The sequence below is a fragment of the Macaca mulatta genome, chromosome 3 (genome assembly GCF_049350105.2).
Source record: "Macaca mulatta isolate MMU2019108-1 chromosome 3, T2T-MMU8v2.0, whole genome shotgun sequence".
NCBI lineage: Eukaryota > Metazoa > Chordata > Mammalia > Primates > Cercopithecidae > Macaca > Macaca mulatta.
Window position 1 is genome coordinate 169,742,875 of NC_133408.1, and position 13,773 is coordinate 169,756,647.

Sequence of the window (13,773 nt, forward strand, 5' to 3'; positions counted from 1 at the left end):
CTGCCGACCTCAGGTGATCTGCCTGCCTCGGCCTCCCAAAGTGCTGAGATTATAGGCATGAGCCACTGTACCCAGCGAAATATTATTTATTCCCTATAATAGTTATTAGACTACCACTTAACTTGTTATTTATTTATATTTTGAGACGGAGTTTCGCTCTTGTTGCCCAGGCTGGAGTGCAATGGCATGATTTCAGCTCACTGCAACCTCCACCTCCCAGGTTCAAGCAATTCTCCTGCCTCAGCCTCCTGAGTAGCTGGGATTACAGGAGTGTGCCCCTGTGCCCGGATAATTTTTGTATTTTTAGTAGAGATAGGGTTTCACCATGTTGGCCAGGCTGGTCTCGAACTCCTGACCTCAGGTGATCCACCTTCCTTGGCCTCCCAAAGTGCTGTAATAACAGGCATGAGGCACTGTACCCGGCCTTGACTTGTTATTTAATGTGTTAGAGGCACATTAATTATATTATCACAGCTGGGTGCAGTGGCTCCCTCCTGTAATGCCAGCACTTTGGGAGGCTGAGATGAGCAGATCGCTTGAGCCCAGGAGTTTGAGACCAGCCTGGGCAACATGACAAAACCCTGTCTCTAAAAAAGTTACAAAACTTAGCCAGGTGTGGTGGTGCATGCCTGTAGTCTCAGCTACTTGGGAGGCTGAGACGGGAGGAACACCTGAGCCCAGGAGGTTGCAGCTGCAGTAAACTGTGATTGCTCCACTGCACTCTAACCTAGATGAGAGTGAGACCCTGTCTCAAAACAAAAATTTACTATATTACAAATTTAATTATTTTGATATTTGATATCTATATATCAATATAATTGGTTTTCTTTGTAATCCCACACATCTTATTTTATGCGTTAAAAACATTTTTTCTGAAAAAGTGTTCATAGGCTCTGCCAGGTTGATAGAGGTTAAAAAACCCTGATTTTTTTTTTTTTTTTTTTGAGACAATGCTTTACTCTGTCTCTCAGGCTTGAAAGACCTCCTGGGCTCAAGTGATCCTCCCACTTCAGTCCCCTGAGTACTGGGACCACAAGGGGGCGCCAATACACTCTGATAATTTAAAAATGTTTAGTAGAGACGGGGGTCTTGCTAAAGGCAGGTCTTGAAATCTTGGCCTCAAGCAATCCTCCTGCCTCAGCCTGCCAAAGTACTGGGATTACAGGTGTGAGCCACTTCACCCAGCCAGGAACTCCTGATTTAAGGAGCAATATCTGCATGGAGAAACCAGAACAGTGTCCTATGAACAAATTCTCTCAGGGGAGATGAAACTAAGTGGAACTTTTTCTTTTTTTTTTTTTGAGACGGAGTCTTGCCCTGTCGACAGTGGCATGATCTCAGCTCACTGCAACTTCCACCTCCCAGGTTCAAGCGATTCTCATGCCTCAGTCTCCTGAGTAGCTGGGATTACAGGCACCTGCCACCGTGCCTGGCTAATTTTTTTATTTTTAGCAGAGACAGGGTTTCACCATATTGACCAGGCTAGTCTTGAACTCCTGACTTCAAGTGATCCACCCGCCTCGGCCTCCCAAAGTGCTGAGATTACAGGCATGAGCCACCGTGCCTGGTTCTTCCCCCTACCCCCTTCTCCTTCTCCTTCTCCTTCTTCTTCCTCTTTTTGAGACAAGGTCTCACTCTGGCGCCAAGCCTGGAGTGCAGTGGCATGAACACAGCTCACTACAGCCTCAACTGCCCCAGCTTAGGTGATCCTCCTGTCTCAGCCTCCAGAGCAGCATCTGGGACCACAGGGGGGCACCACCACGCCGGGCTAATTTTTGTATTATTTATATAGTGATGGGGTTTCACCTGTTGTGTAGGCTGGTCTCAAATTCCTGGTTTCAAAAAACCCGCCCACCTACGCCTCCTAAAGTGCTGGAATTGCAGGCATGGGCTGCCCCACCTGGTCAAACTTTTTGAACCTACTGTACAGGGATATCCTCAGATTCACTCAGATCTTGATGAATTATCCTTCCTGTTTAGAGAAATCCCAAGCCTACCCTTAATTTTTTTTTGAAAGGAAAGATTGTTAATATGCTGAGGACAACTTCAACTTTGCTTTTATTTATTTGGAGTCTTGGAATGATTTTAACATCTTTTGTTTAATTTTTTCTGTGTTCAAAAAAATTTAATTTATTGATTTTTGAGACAGGGTCTTGCTTGCTCTGTCACCCAGGCTGGAGTGCAGCAATGAGATCATAGCTCACTGCAGCCTGGAGCTCTAGGGCTCAAGGGATCCTCCTACCCGCTCCTTCCAAGTAGCTGGGACTACCCGCATGGACTATAAAAAAGAAATGGGGGTGTCACTATATTGCCCAGGCTGGTCTTGAATTGGGCTTAAGTGATTCTCCTATCTCAGCCTCCCAAAGGACTGGGATTATAGATATGAGCCACTGCCCCTGGCCTTAAACTTACATTTTAAACTTCCAATGTGCTGATTTGGGGCTTAGGAGTTTTTTTTTTTTTTGAGACAGAGTCTCACTCTGTTGCCCAGGCTGGAGTGCAGTGGCATAATCTTGGCTCACTGCAACCTCTGCCCCCCGGGTTCAAGTGATTCTCCTGCCTCAGCCTCCCAAGTAGCTGGAATTACAGGCACCGGCCACTGCACTCAGCTAATTTTTCTATTTTTAGTAGAGATGGGGTTTCGCCATCTTGGCCAGGATAGTCTTGAACTCCTGACCTCATGATCCACCCACCGCGGCCTCTCAAAGTGTTAGGATTACAGGCGTGATCCACTGTGGCTGGCCTCATTTATTTTTGTTTGGAGAACTCTTTACTAGTTGTTTTCACCAATGGTGAAAAAAGAATGGTTGCAGATTTTATTTACTTTTAAAATTAATTAATTAATTAATTAACTAATTAATTAACTAATTAACTAATAGAGACTTGCTCTGTCACCCAGGCTGGAGTGCAATGGCAAAATCTTGGCTCACTGCAACCTCTGCCTCCCAGGTTCAAGTGATTCTCCTGCCTCAGCCTTCTGAGTAGCTGGGATTACAGGTGTGTACCACCATACCGGATTTTTTTTTTTACTTTTAGTAGAGACAGGGTTTCAACATGTTGGCCAGGCTGGTCTTGAACTCTGGCCTCAGGTGATCCATCTCCCTTGACCTCCCAAAGTGTTGGGATGACAGGCGTGAGCCACCGAGCCCGGCCCACTTGAGGTCAGGAGTTTGAGACCAGCCTGGCCAACATGGTGAAACCTTGTCTCTACTAAAAGTACAAAAAAAGTTAGCCGGGTGTGGTGGTACACGCCTGTAATCCCAGGTACTCAGGAAACTGAGGCAGAAGAATTACTTGAACCTGGGAGGTGGAGGTTGCAGTGAGCTAAGATCATGCCACTGCACTCCAGCCTGGGCAACACAGTGAGACTCCATCTCAAAAAAAAAAACATAAAAACGAAACACAGTGAAACTCCATCTCTATAAAAAATAAACAAAATTGGCTGGGCATGATCATGCATGCCTATGACCAGCTACTTGGGAGGTTGAGGTGAAAGGATGGCTTGAGTCCAGGAGGTCAAGGCTGCAGTGAGCCAAGATTGCATCACTGCACTCCAGCCTGGGTGACAGATGAAACCCTGTCTCAAAAAACAAACAAAAACCAAACCAAAACAAAACCCACAAAAAACAATGTATAGAGCTCTCTAAGACATATTGTATAAAAGAACAAAAACCTATCTGCTGAATACATTCTGTACAATCCCCAATCCCATTTATGTAATAAGCAAAAACAGAGTACCTGCATAGGTCTACAAATGTGTATGTGTTTACATAGAAAGAGAACTAAAACTATATCAAACTGTGTTTTTTTCTTTTTTATTTTGAGATGGAGTTTCACTCTTGTCATCCAGGCTGGAGTGCAATGGCACGATCTCAGCTCACTGCAACCTCCGCCTCCTGGGTTCCAGCGACTCTCCTGCCTTAGCCTCCCAAGTAGCTGGGATTACAGGTGCCTGCCACCATGCCCAGCTAATGTTTGTACTTTTAGTAAAGATGGGGTTTCATCATGTTGGCCAGGCTGGTCTCAAACTCCTGACCTCAGGTGATCCACCCGCCTCAGCCTCCAAAGTGTGGGATTACAGGTGTGAGCCACTGCGACTGGCCTATATCAAATTGTTAACAGTCTTTTTTTTTTTTTTTTTTTTTGAGACAGGGTCTCATTCTGACACCCAGGCTGGAGTGCAGTGGTGTGATCTCGGCTCACTGCAGCCTCTACTTCCTGGGCTCAAGCAATCCTCCTACCTCTGCCTCCTGAGTAGCTGGGACCACAGGCATGTGCCACCATGCCTGGCTAATTTTTGTACAGGCTGGATTTCACTATGTTCCCCAGGCTGGTCTGGAACTCCTGACCTCAAGCCATCTGTCCGCCTCAGCCTCCCAAAGTGCTAGGATTACAGATGTGAGCCCAGTTTTTTTTTCCCCCAAACATCCAGTTTTTACTGGACTTGGAACATTAGGACCACTGCTAAGCTTGGTTTTATACTTTTCACTGTGATGTCATGCAGGCTTCATTTACCTGCATACGGCAGCCTGTGTGTATCCTCTTTTCCAGTGGTCCCCAACCTTTTTGGCACCAGGGACCGGTTTATTGGAAGGGGTGGCGGGGTGGATATGGTTTTGGGATGATTCAAGCACATTACATTTATTGTGCACTTTATTTCTATTATTATTACATTGTCATATATAATGAAGTAATTATACAACTCACCATAATTTAGAATCAGTGGGAGCCCTGAGCTTGTTTTTCTGCAACTAGATGGTTCCATCTGGAGAGATGGGAGACAGTGACAGGTCATCAGGCATTAGATTCTCAAGGATCTGTCAACCTAGATCCCTCACATGCACAGTTCACAGTAGAATTCCAGCTCCTATGAGAATCTAATGCTGCTGCTGATCTGACAGGAGGTGGAGCTTGGGTGGTAATGCAAGTGATGGGGAACGCCTGTAAATATAGATGAAGCTTTGCTTGCCCACCAGCTGCTCACCTTCTGCTGTGCAGCCCTATTTCTAATAGGCTATGGGACTGGTCCCAGGGGTTGGGGACCCCCGCTCTTCTAATTAGCCTACAACAGCTAAAGTAATATGCTGCTGCATTACATTATGTCATTTTCATGATGTCAAGTACAAAACTAAACTTATTCAGGTTGGGCTCAGTGGCTCACACGTGTAACCCCAGCACTTTGGGTGGCTGAGGCAGGTGGATTGCTTGAGCCTAGGAGTTCAGAACCAGCTTGGGCAATATGGTGAAACCCTACCTCTAAAAAAAAAAAAAAAAAAAAAAAAAATTAGCTACAGGTGGTGTGCACCTGTAGACCCAGCTACTTGGGAGGTTGAGGTAGGAGGATCCCTTGAGCCTAGAAGATTGAAGAGTGAGACCCTGTCTCAAAAATAAATAAATAGCAGTAGCTTATACCTGTAATTCCAACACTGGGAGGGTGAGGCGGGTGGACCACCTGAGATCAGGATGTTGAGACCAGCCTGGGCAACACGGTGAAGCCTCATCTCTACTGAAAATACAAAAATTAGCTGGGCGTGGTGGCGGGCACCTGTAATTCCAGCTACCTGGGAGGCTGAGGCATGAGAATCACTTGAACCCGGGAGGCAGAGGTTGCAGTGAGCCGAGGTCACGCTACTGTACTCCAGCCTGGGCGACATAGCAAGACTCTGTCTCTAAACAACAACAAAATTATTAAATAAATAAAGAAAGAAAAATAAATAAAGAAAAACAAATTTAGTACCTTAAAAAACTAAAATTTAATTCTGTTTTAGTCTTTGGGTTACAAAACAATGCTACAAGAACATTGCCTTTATAACTGATGGTTATAAAACCATGTGACCTAGTGGTAGTACTGTATTGCAATTAAATCATAGTCTAAACGGGAATTTTAATCTTTAGTTATATTGCTCTCAAACACACATAATGTGATAGATAGATATTTAGTGTGGCAGTTAGAAGATATTTGGGAGCAGAGGTCTTTTTCCTGAGGCTGCTGCTTATAGGCACCTCCATTCTCTAGGATAAACACCAAACTCTTGGGTGCAGTGGTTCACGCCTGTAATCCCAGCACTTTGGGAGGCCAAGGAAGTCAGATCACCTAAGGTCGGGAGTTTGAGATCAGCCTGACCAACATGGAAAAACCCCGTCTCTACTAAAAATACAAAATTAGCCGGGCGTGGTGGCGCATGCCTGTAATCCCAGCTACTCACGGGGCTGAGGTGGGAGAATTGCTTGAACCCAGGAGGCAGAGGTTGCGGTGAGCCAAGATTGTGCCATTGCACGCCAGCCCGGGCAACAAGAGTGAAATTCCATCTCAAAAACCAAAAAAAACAAAAAGCAAAAAAATTCCCCAAAAAAACTACCCAACTGAGTTCATTGTAGCTGGAGTGATCTTTGAAAACATAAATCTGATCGTGTCACCTCTCTGCTTAAACCCTTCAATGCTCCTCACTCCATTAGGATTCAATTTAAGCTCCTTGGTGAGGTTTACCTTTTTAGTGTCATCTCAAGCAGAATTGTTCAACTACTTCCCCGCCCCAGAATGGCACATAATGTCTCACCTCTTATTTTGTGACACTAACTGGTTGATGCTCAATGGGTAGATCTCTTAATTCATTAGGGGTTGCAAAATGGTGACATCCTATCATTCCTTATTTATTTATTACTTGGACTACTCTTTTAAAGAGAAAGTTTCCCTCATTTACTATTTGGTTACTCAAAGGTATAGGTTCTTTAGAAAAGTTAACACGGGCTGGACGCGGTGGCTTGCACCTGTAATCCCATCACTTTGGAAGGCTGAGGCAGGTGGATCACCTGAGATCAGGAGGTGGAGAACAGCCTGGCCGACATGGTGGAAACCCATCTCTACTAAAAATATAAAAATTAGCCAGGTGTGGTGGTACATGCCTGTAATCCCAGCTACTTGGGAGGCTGAGGCAGGAGAATTGTTTGAACCTGAGAGGCAGAGGTTGCAGTGAACCGAGATCATGCCTTTGCACTCCAGTCTCAGCGACAGAGCAAGACTCCGTCTCAAAAAAAAAAAAAAAAAAAAGTTAACATATATTGTTTTTCATATTTTAGAACCACAGGCTTTTTTTTTTTTTTTTTAAAGTCTCAAACATTTCATAAGTAGTGTGCTATGGTGCTAGTAGCTAAAACATCTCTGCCTACAGGGACTGGAAGTAAGAAAACAAGGAGGCAGGGCCAGTGGCGACCAGAAATTTGCACACCAGGACCAAAGGGTATTTGTCCTCAGCTCCAGCAGAATTTCTTTTTTCCCCTGCAACCATGAAATGTTCTTCTAATGCAAAAGAAAAAAAATCTGTCACATCTAAGGACCTTGAAAAGTTTTGTTTCCCTTGAGGAATTTGATATGCTTTTTCCATATCATTTAGAAACATCAGTGTGTAGTCTGTTTTCCCAGTTTGCAATGCGCCCAGTAAGTCTCAAGCCAAAATTTCTGTTTAATTTTGGAACAATAGGACTCCTGATCGGCACATCGAAAGTTTTCTTTGATCTTGATCTTCCATACCCGTTACTGCCTTTTATTTAATTTTACATTTCCTTTTGATTATATATCTTCCAAGCTGATTAAAATTTTCTACTAGCCAAAAGGAGTTTGAGTGAACAAAAATATTTACAGAGCCATCAGCCATCTATGAGAATACCTTTTTCTTGGCATTCCACACACTGCCGGGTGTTATTTGAAAAATCTTTACTGAGGTAATAAGCCAAAAATGGTTTCTCATTGGGGTTTTATTTTGTATTTCTAAGATTACTGGTGAGAGTGAGCATTTTCCCGTATTTGTTAACCAGGTTTAAAACTGTTTGATTGGGACGTGGCTTATACAGGGACGAGTGCAGTTAATCCGACTGAAAGACAAATGAAACCCAGGAATATCTGGTTCTTACATTTTAACTTTGACTCCGCCCCGGGTCCCCTCACCCACCCCGACCCCAAGCAAGCCCTTTGTGTCAACTGTCAGGGAATGGGATCTCAGTCTGAAAAGCTGGCAGAATACCGTATTGCCCCCAAATATGTGTATTATGCTTATATCCAGTGTCTGATTGCAATGTTTACAGGAAAGAGTTCCTGAACCCTAACCAAACCTGAGGCACTGGCCGTCGCCGTGTTTCCGCAGGCGCGGCCTCTGACACTCGGCCTTCGATTGGCCCGCCTGGTCCCGCAGGAGTCGGGGTGACGCCGGCCAGCCCAGCGCGGACGATGAGAGCGAGGAGTGGCTGCTTCTGCCTTTCTCTCTCCCCACTTTTTTTTTTTTTTAGCCATAGCTATGGTTACCACGTTTCTCTCCGCCTCCCTCCACCTACCAAGAAAACGACTGACCATTGGCTGCCTTTCACCAAGGCGGTAAGTCATTGGTCTCTGGTGGGACCGGGCGCTGCCCCCTTCCCCTGTCTCCTGGGTCTCTGAAGGAGCCCAGGAAGGAGGTTCCGCTGGTGCCGCCGGGTCAGGCGCTGACGGGACCGGGCTGCGGCAATCGTTAGCGGGTCATGTCGGCCGCCCAGGGCTGGGACAGGAACCGCCGGAGGGGAGGAGGCGCCGCCGGCGCTGGTGGCGGAGGTAGCGGGGCCGGCGGGGGCAGTGGGGGCAGCGGGGGTCGGGGGACTGGCCAGCTCAACCGCTTCGTGCAACTCTCCGGGCGGCCGCACCTGCCAGGTGAGTCGTGGGACAGGGTCCTGACCGCTTGCGGGCGCGGCGGGCGGGAAGGTGACTGCTACCTTTTCTTTTTCTCCCTGGCTTTCTTTTCCTTGGGAGGAGGAAAGGCAGGCCCCACGCATAGCAGAGAGACTGGGGATCAGAGAAAAGGGAAGGTGTCTTTGAGGTCAGGGAGGGAACAGGAGCACAGCGAAGAAAAGTATCTTTGCTCTGTTGAAAGCTCTGTACTGAGAGTTGTGTTTTCTTTTCAAAGGAGAGGCCACTGTCTCATTGACATTTCCAAATGTTTCTGTTACTCGGTTCCCAATCTCTTCCCCTTCCGCAGTTTGATCTTGTAAATGAAAGACATTGGCGCCTAGCTGTGGGAAATTATTTCAAAAAGGGTGCCAAGTTAAGGAGAGAAGAGGGAAGCGCATTCCAAGGAGTGATTTTGTAAAAACTACCCGGGGTGTGTGTGTAAGAGGCATTCTGAAACAGAAGAAAGGGGTGGGGGAGTGTTGGCTGGGAGTGTATGGGAAAGAGAACCTACAGAATTAGGGAAAACTAGTTGGATTATTAATATTTTGGAATGTCCAGAGACAGAATGGATAATGGGGTCTAGGTTTTAGGGGAGAAAGTGAAGATCAAAAATATACCTAGTGACAAAATTATGCTGTGTTTACGATATAAAAACAACTAAGAATTGGAAAAATGTACCCCATACCATTATTTCACATTTTGGTCTACAGTGCTGTAGTCTTGAGTTCAGATGCTTTTGAAAACAAAATAAAATCAAGTGGCTATGTATGTGTAGACAATTTTAAAGAGGTACGTTTGTAATCGAATATTCAATCTAGTAGAAGGAAGGTAGGGAATTAAATAATGCACAGAATGTCAAATATCCCACTGGGCAAGCCTATTTTTACTATGAAAAGAACTATCAGGAATGATGTGTTAATTATTCATCGTGTTTTTTTGTGAATAATATTGATTATATTAGTGATATATTTGTTTAGCTGATGAGTTTTGAGAACATGATGAATTGATTTTTTTGAATTGTACTTATGACTGTGCCTTATACTTCTAAGTAGTCAAAAATTATTATTTGATTAAATTGAAGATGACAAAGGAAATTAATTTAGCACATTTAATGAGACAATTGCTTATGTTTGTGATGAGGTTATTGATGTGTGCTAGAAATGTACATTACACCATTTATATGCGCCATTAAAATTAAATCGAGGCATTTGTAAGTAATCATATAATATACCAGAAGTTGGGTTTGAGATGTTAATATCAGACTGGGCGCCCTAGAATTTCCAAATATATGATCCTTAACATGAAAAAGAAAAAAGGAGCAATCTTTATTCTTACTCCCAATTAACAATACAAACTTAGATTTTTGTGTATTGACAGCTTAGAAGATGGAACTCTTAGCAAGCACTGTCACCAGTTTGCCCTCTTCTACTGTAATCTTTAGGTCTTTGATCACGGATTAATTGTACCATGGGCTTCATGTAGGCATTCCTAGGTTCCTAGAACCTGGTTGGTGCACTTCCTCACTGCAACCACGTGATGGCAGTGGAAGCCATGATTTCTGCTAAGGGGCTTCAGTGTGGAGCTATTTCTGCATTCCCTTAGCACACAAGACCAAGAACAGCCATTTATCCGGAGGTAAAGATAAACGTGTCTAAACTGTGAAAATTTGTAAAGTGGGGTCATCAGTATCTTTTTTCTGCTTCCCTTTTCTCTTGATTGACACTTCATTGCTCCTTTACTCATTCTCAAAACTGGGACACATCTGATATCTCAGTGTATTATATAGTTTGAAATTCTTTCATACTAATTCTTTATTCTCCTAGGTATTGCATTTTAAGCCTCTCCCTTTTCTTGTATTTTGATAGATTTTGAAAGATTTTAGGTGATGGGGAGGAGTAGGATGTCTAGGCTTGGTTGACGGGCCTTGGAGATAAAACCTTTTTTTAAAAAAATTAATTAATTTATTTATTGAGATGGAGTCTCGCTCTGTCCTCCAGCCTGGAGTGCAGTGTCGCCATCTCAGCTCACTGCAACCTCCGCTTCCTGGGTTCAAGCAATTCTCCTGCCTCAGCCTCCTGAGTAGCTGAAATTACAGGCACCTACCACCACGCCTGGTTAGTTTTTGTGTTTTTAGTAGAGACAGGGTTTTATCATGTTGGCCAGGCTGGTCTTGAACTCTTGAACTCAGGTGATCTGCCTGTCTCAGCCTTCCAAAGTGCTGGGATTACAGGCGTGAGCCACCTTGCCCAGCCAAAAAAAAATTTTTTTTTAAAGTGTACTGTAGCAACTGGTCATGATGGCTTATGTCTGTAACCCCAGCACTTTGACAAGCCAAAGTAGGAGGATCGCTTGAGCCTAGGAGTTCAAGGCCAGCCTGGGCAACAAAGCAAAACCACATCTCAAGTTAAAAATTAAAAACAAAAAAACAAACAAAAAAAACCAACTCTGCTATAGCTCACTCTCTCTCTCTTTTGACCTCTAAATCCCAATTGGCCTTTTTTTTTTTTTTTTTTTTTTTTTGAGACAGTCTCACTCTGTGGCCCAGGCTGGAGTGCAGTGGCACGGTCTTGGCTTACTGCAACCTTTGCCTCCCAAAATCTAGCAATTCTTCTGTCTCAGTCTCCCAAGTAGATTAGAGGTGTGGGCCACCGCATCCGGCTAATTTTTTGTATTTTTGGTAGAGATGGGGTTTTGCCGTGTTGGCCAGGCTGGGCTCGAACTCCTGGCCTCAAGTGATCCTCCCGCTTCAGCCTCCCAAAGTGCTGGGATTACAGGCGTGAGTCACGGCGCCCAGCCAGCCCCGTGTTCCATTTTTCATCCTTGTCTACCAAGACTTCCAGTTACTGACCCTTAGAACCTTTTCTTACTTTTTACGTCTCAACCCTCCATCCAGCCCCCAATGAAACCAAACAAAACAACCTGGTCTTCCTGGAGTCTTCTCACCCTCTTTCAGTGATAGCTCCTTTATGCATCCAGTTGTGCAAACTTGAAACTTGGGCATCCTCGTCAATATTGTCTTCTTCCTTGCACTTCAGGTGTAATCATTTACCAAGTCCTGTTTTTTTTACTCCTGCCGTAACTCCAATCCACGGTGCCGCCATCCCTCACTTAGGTCTCCTGTAGGAGCTTTTTAAGCAGTATTCCTGCTTCTACTCCTGCCCTCCAATTCATATAGCACACCAGTCTTTTTGCAAGCCCAAATACATTCTCATCCCTGCTCACAACCTTTTTATTGCTCTTAGGATAAGGCAAAAATCTTTAACATGGCCTCAAAGGCACTGTGTCGTCTGACTCCTCTCTAACTCTACAGTTAATCCTGTGTTGTGTTCTCTTGGTCGTTGATCTTTTTCTGCCCGCTTAGATGTATCGTGCTTCCTCCTGCCCCAGATCCATTGCACAAGCTTTTCCATCATCCAAGAACCTTCTTACTCCTCATTCCATTCTCTTATTTTAACTTCTCTTCCATTAGATCTCAGTTTGATCAAAATGTTTTTTACACAGAAGCCTTCCCTGACCTTTCTGTCTTGGTCTCTTCTCTCTATAACACTCATAGCATCATGTGGCTCTCCTTGGGCATACTTTACCATTTGTATGTGATTCCTTGATATGCATGATTTGATACTCTTGAGATGTATGTGTGTGTACTTATATACACATATACGTACATATATACCATACATATATACATATATTTTTAAAATTCTAAATTAATACATTGGCATTATATATAACACATTAATGTCTAGGGAGTTTGATTAGTGTGGTTCAATCCTCTCTAGCCACATTGACTCTGAATAGGTGGTTAAAATCAGTCTCTCTTTTTTTTTGTTCTGAGACGGAGTCTTGCTCTGTCACCCAGGCTGGAGTGCAGTGGCACAGTGTCGGCTCACTGCAACCTCTGCTTCCCGGGTTCAAGCAATTCTCCTGCCTCAGCCTCCTGAGTAGTTGGGATTACAGGTGTGTGCCACTGTGCTAATTTTTGTATTTTTAGTAGAGACAGGGTTTCATCATGTTGGCCAGGCTGGTCTCGAACTCCTGATCTTGTGATCCACCCACCTTGGCCTCCCAAAGTGTTGGGATTACAGGCGTGAGCCACCGTGCCGGGCCAAAATCAGGTTCTTTAATGTAAAGTAGTGGATTAGAGTCTGCATCCATTGCGACAGCACAAACGATAGTTTGTGAAACCTTTTTTTTGAGCACTTGCCTTTCTGCTGTTTTCTAAAGTTCAGTAGTGATTATGTGTTTGCCTCATAGGCCAAGAAATTAATGGCTTTTTACTCCTGGATTTTTACTAACTCATAATTTCTGTACACCCAGTAACGAGCAGGGAATTGTGCTTTTTGTAGAATAAGTATGCAGAGAGAGCTCAGGAGCAAGGGGATCATGGGACAATGGAATTCAGTTAGCTGTCGTGATTTAACTGTGTGAGTTTGATTAAATACTGTGATTAACTGGGAAAACAGTTAAACGTTGCTAACGTGGGAACTGGAAAACTGACAAAGAAAAAGAAGGAAAAATGTGACAGTTGGTAAAGCTGGGTAAAAATAATACTGTAGTCTTAACTTAAGCATCTTAAGTAAGTAATGTGTATAAAATCCAAATGGTACAAAAAGGTATATGGTAAAAGACAAGTTTTTCTTCTTCCTTTGACCCCAGCTAATTGACTTCCTTCCCTAGAAGCAACCAATGATACATTTCTTGTGTATTTTTTCCAGGCATGAGGGGACGGGAAGGACTTTGTGGAGATGGTAGTATTCCTTTGTTTGGTTGGGTATTTAAGATGTTTACAGTCTTGCTAATACAAATAGTGATACAACGAATATCCCTATACATATATAATTTTTGCACATGAGAGAGTCTCTCTTTAGAATACATTTGTAGAAGTACAGTTTCTGGGTCAAAGGATATATGTTTACTGCTTAAACTTTGATAGATACTGTCAGATTTCAAGTTTGTGTTTTCCTGTTGGTGTTCGAGTGCTGTCTTCCTTGTTCTCTTGGTAACGGAGTGGGTTATCAAACGTTTTTTAAATTGTCAGTTTAATAGGAATATTTTTCTTAAGCGTCTTTTCAGTAGGTAGA

The 13,773-nt window shown here is 43.9% G+C and overlaps 1 protein-coding gene across 6 annotated transcripts in view; it reads left to right on the forward strand.

The window, feature by feature from the left end:
- The first annotated feature begins 8,398 nt into the window (after nt 1–8,398).
- Nucleotides 8,399–13,773, forward strand: part of KLHDC10 (kelch domain containing 10) — a 69,601-nt gene continuing 64,226 nt past the window's right edge. For 4 of the 6 annotated variants that reach the window (XM_015134914.3, XM_001094774.5, XM_015134915.3 and 1 more), the window contains exon 1: nt 8,399–8,674. In XM_015134914.3, coding sequence (XP_014990400.1) covers nt 8,509–8,674 — 166 coding nt within the window. In that variant the 5' untranslated portion in view covers nt 8,399–8,508. Of the gene's footprint in view, nt 8,675–10,295; nt 10,328–13,773 lie in introns of those variants that run through there. The other 2 variants (XM_077997333.1, XM_077997334.1) reach the window with 2 other exon arrangements.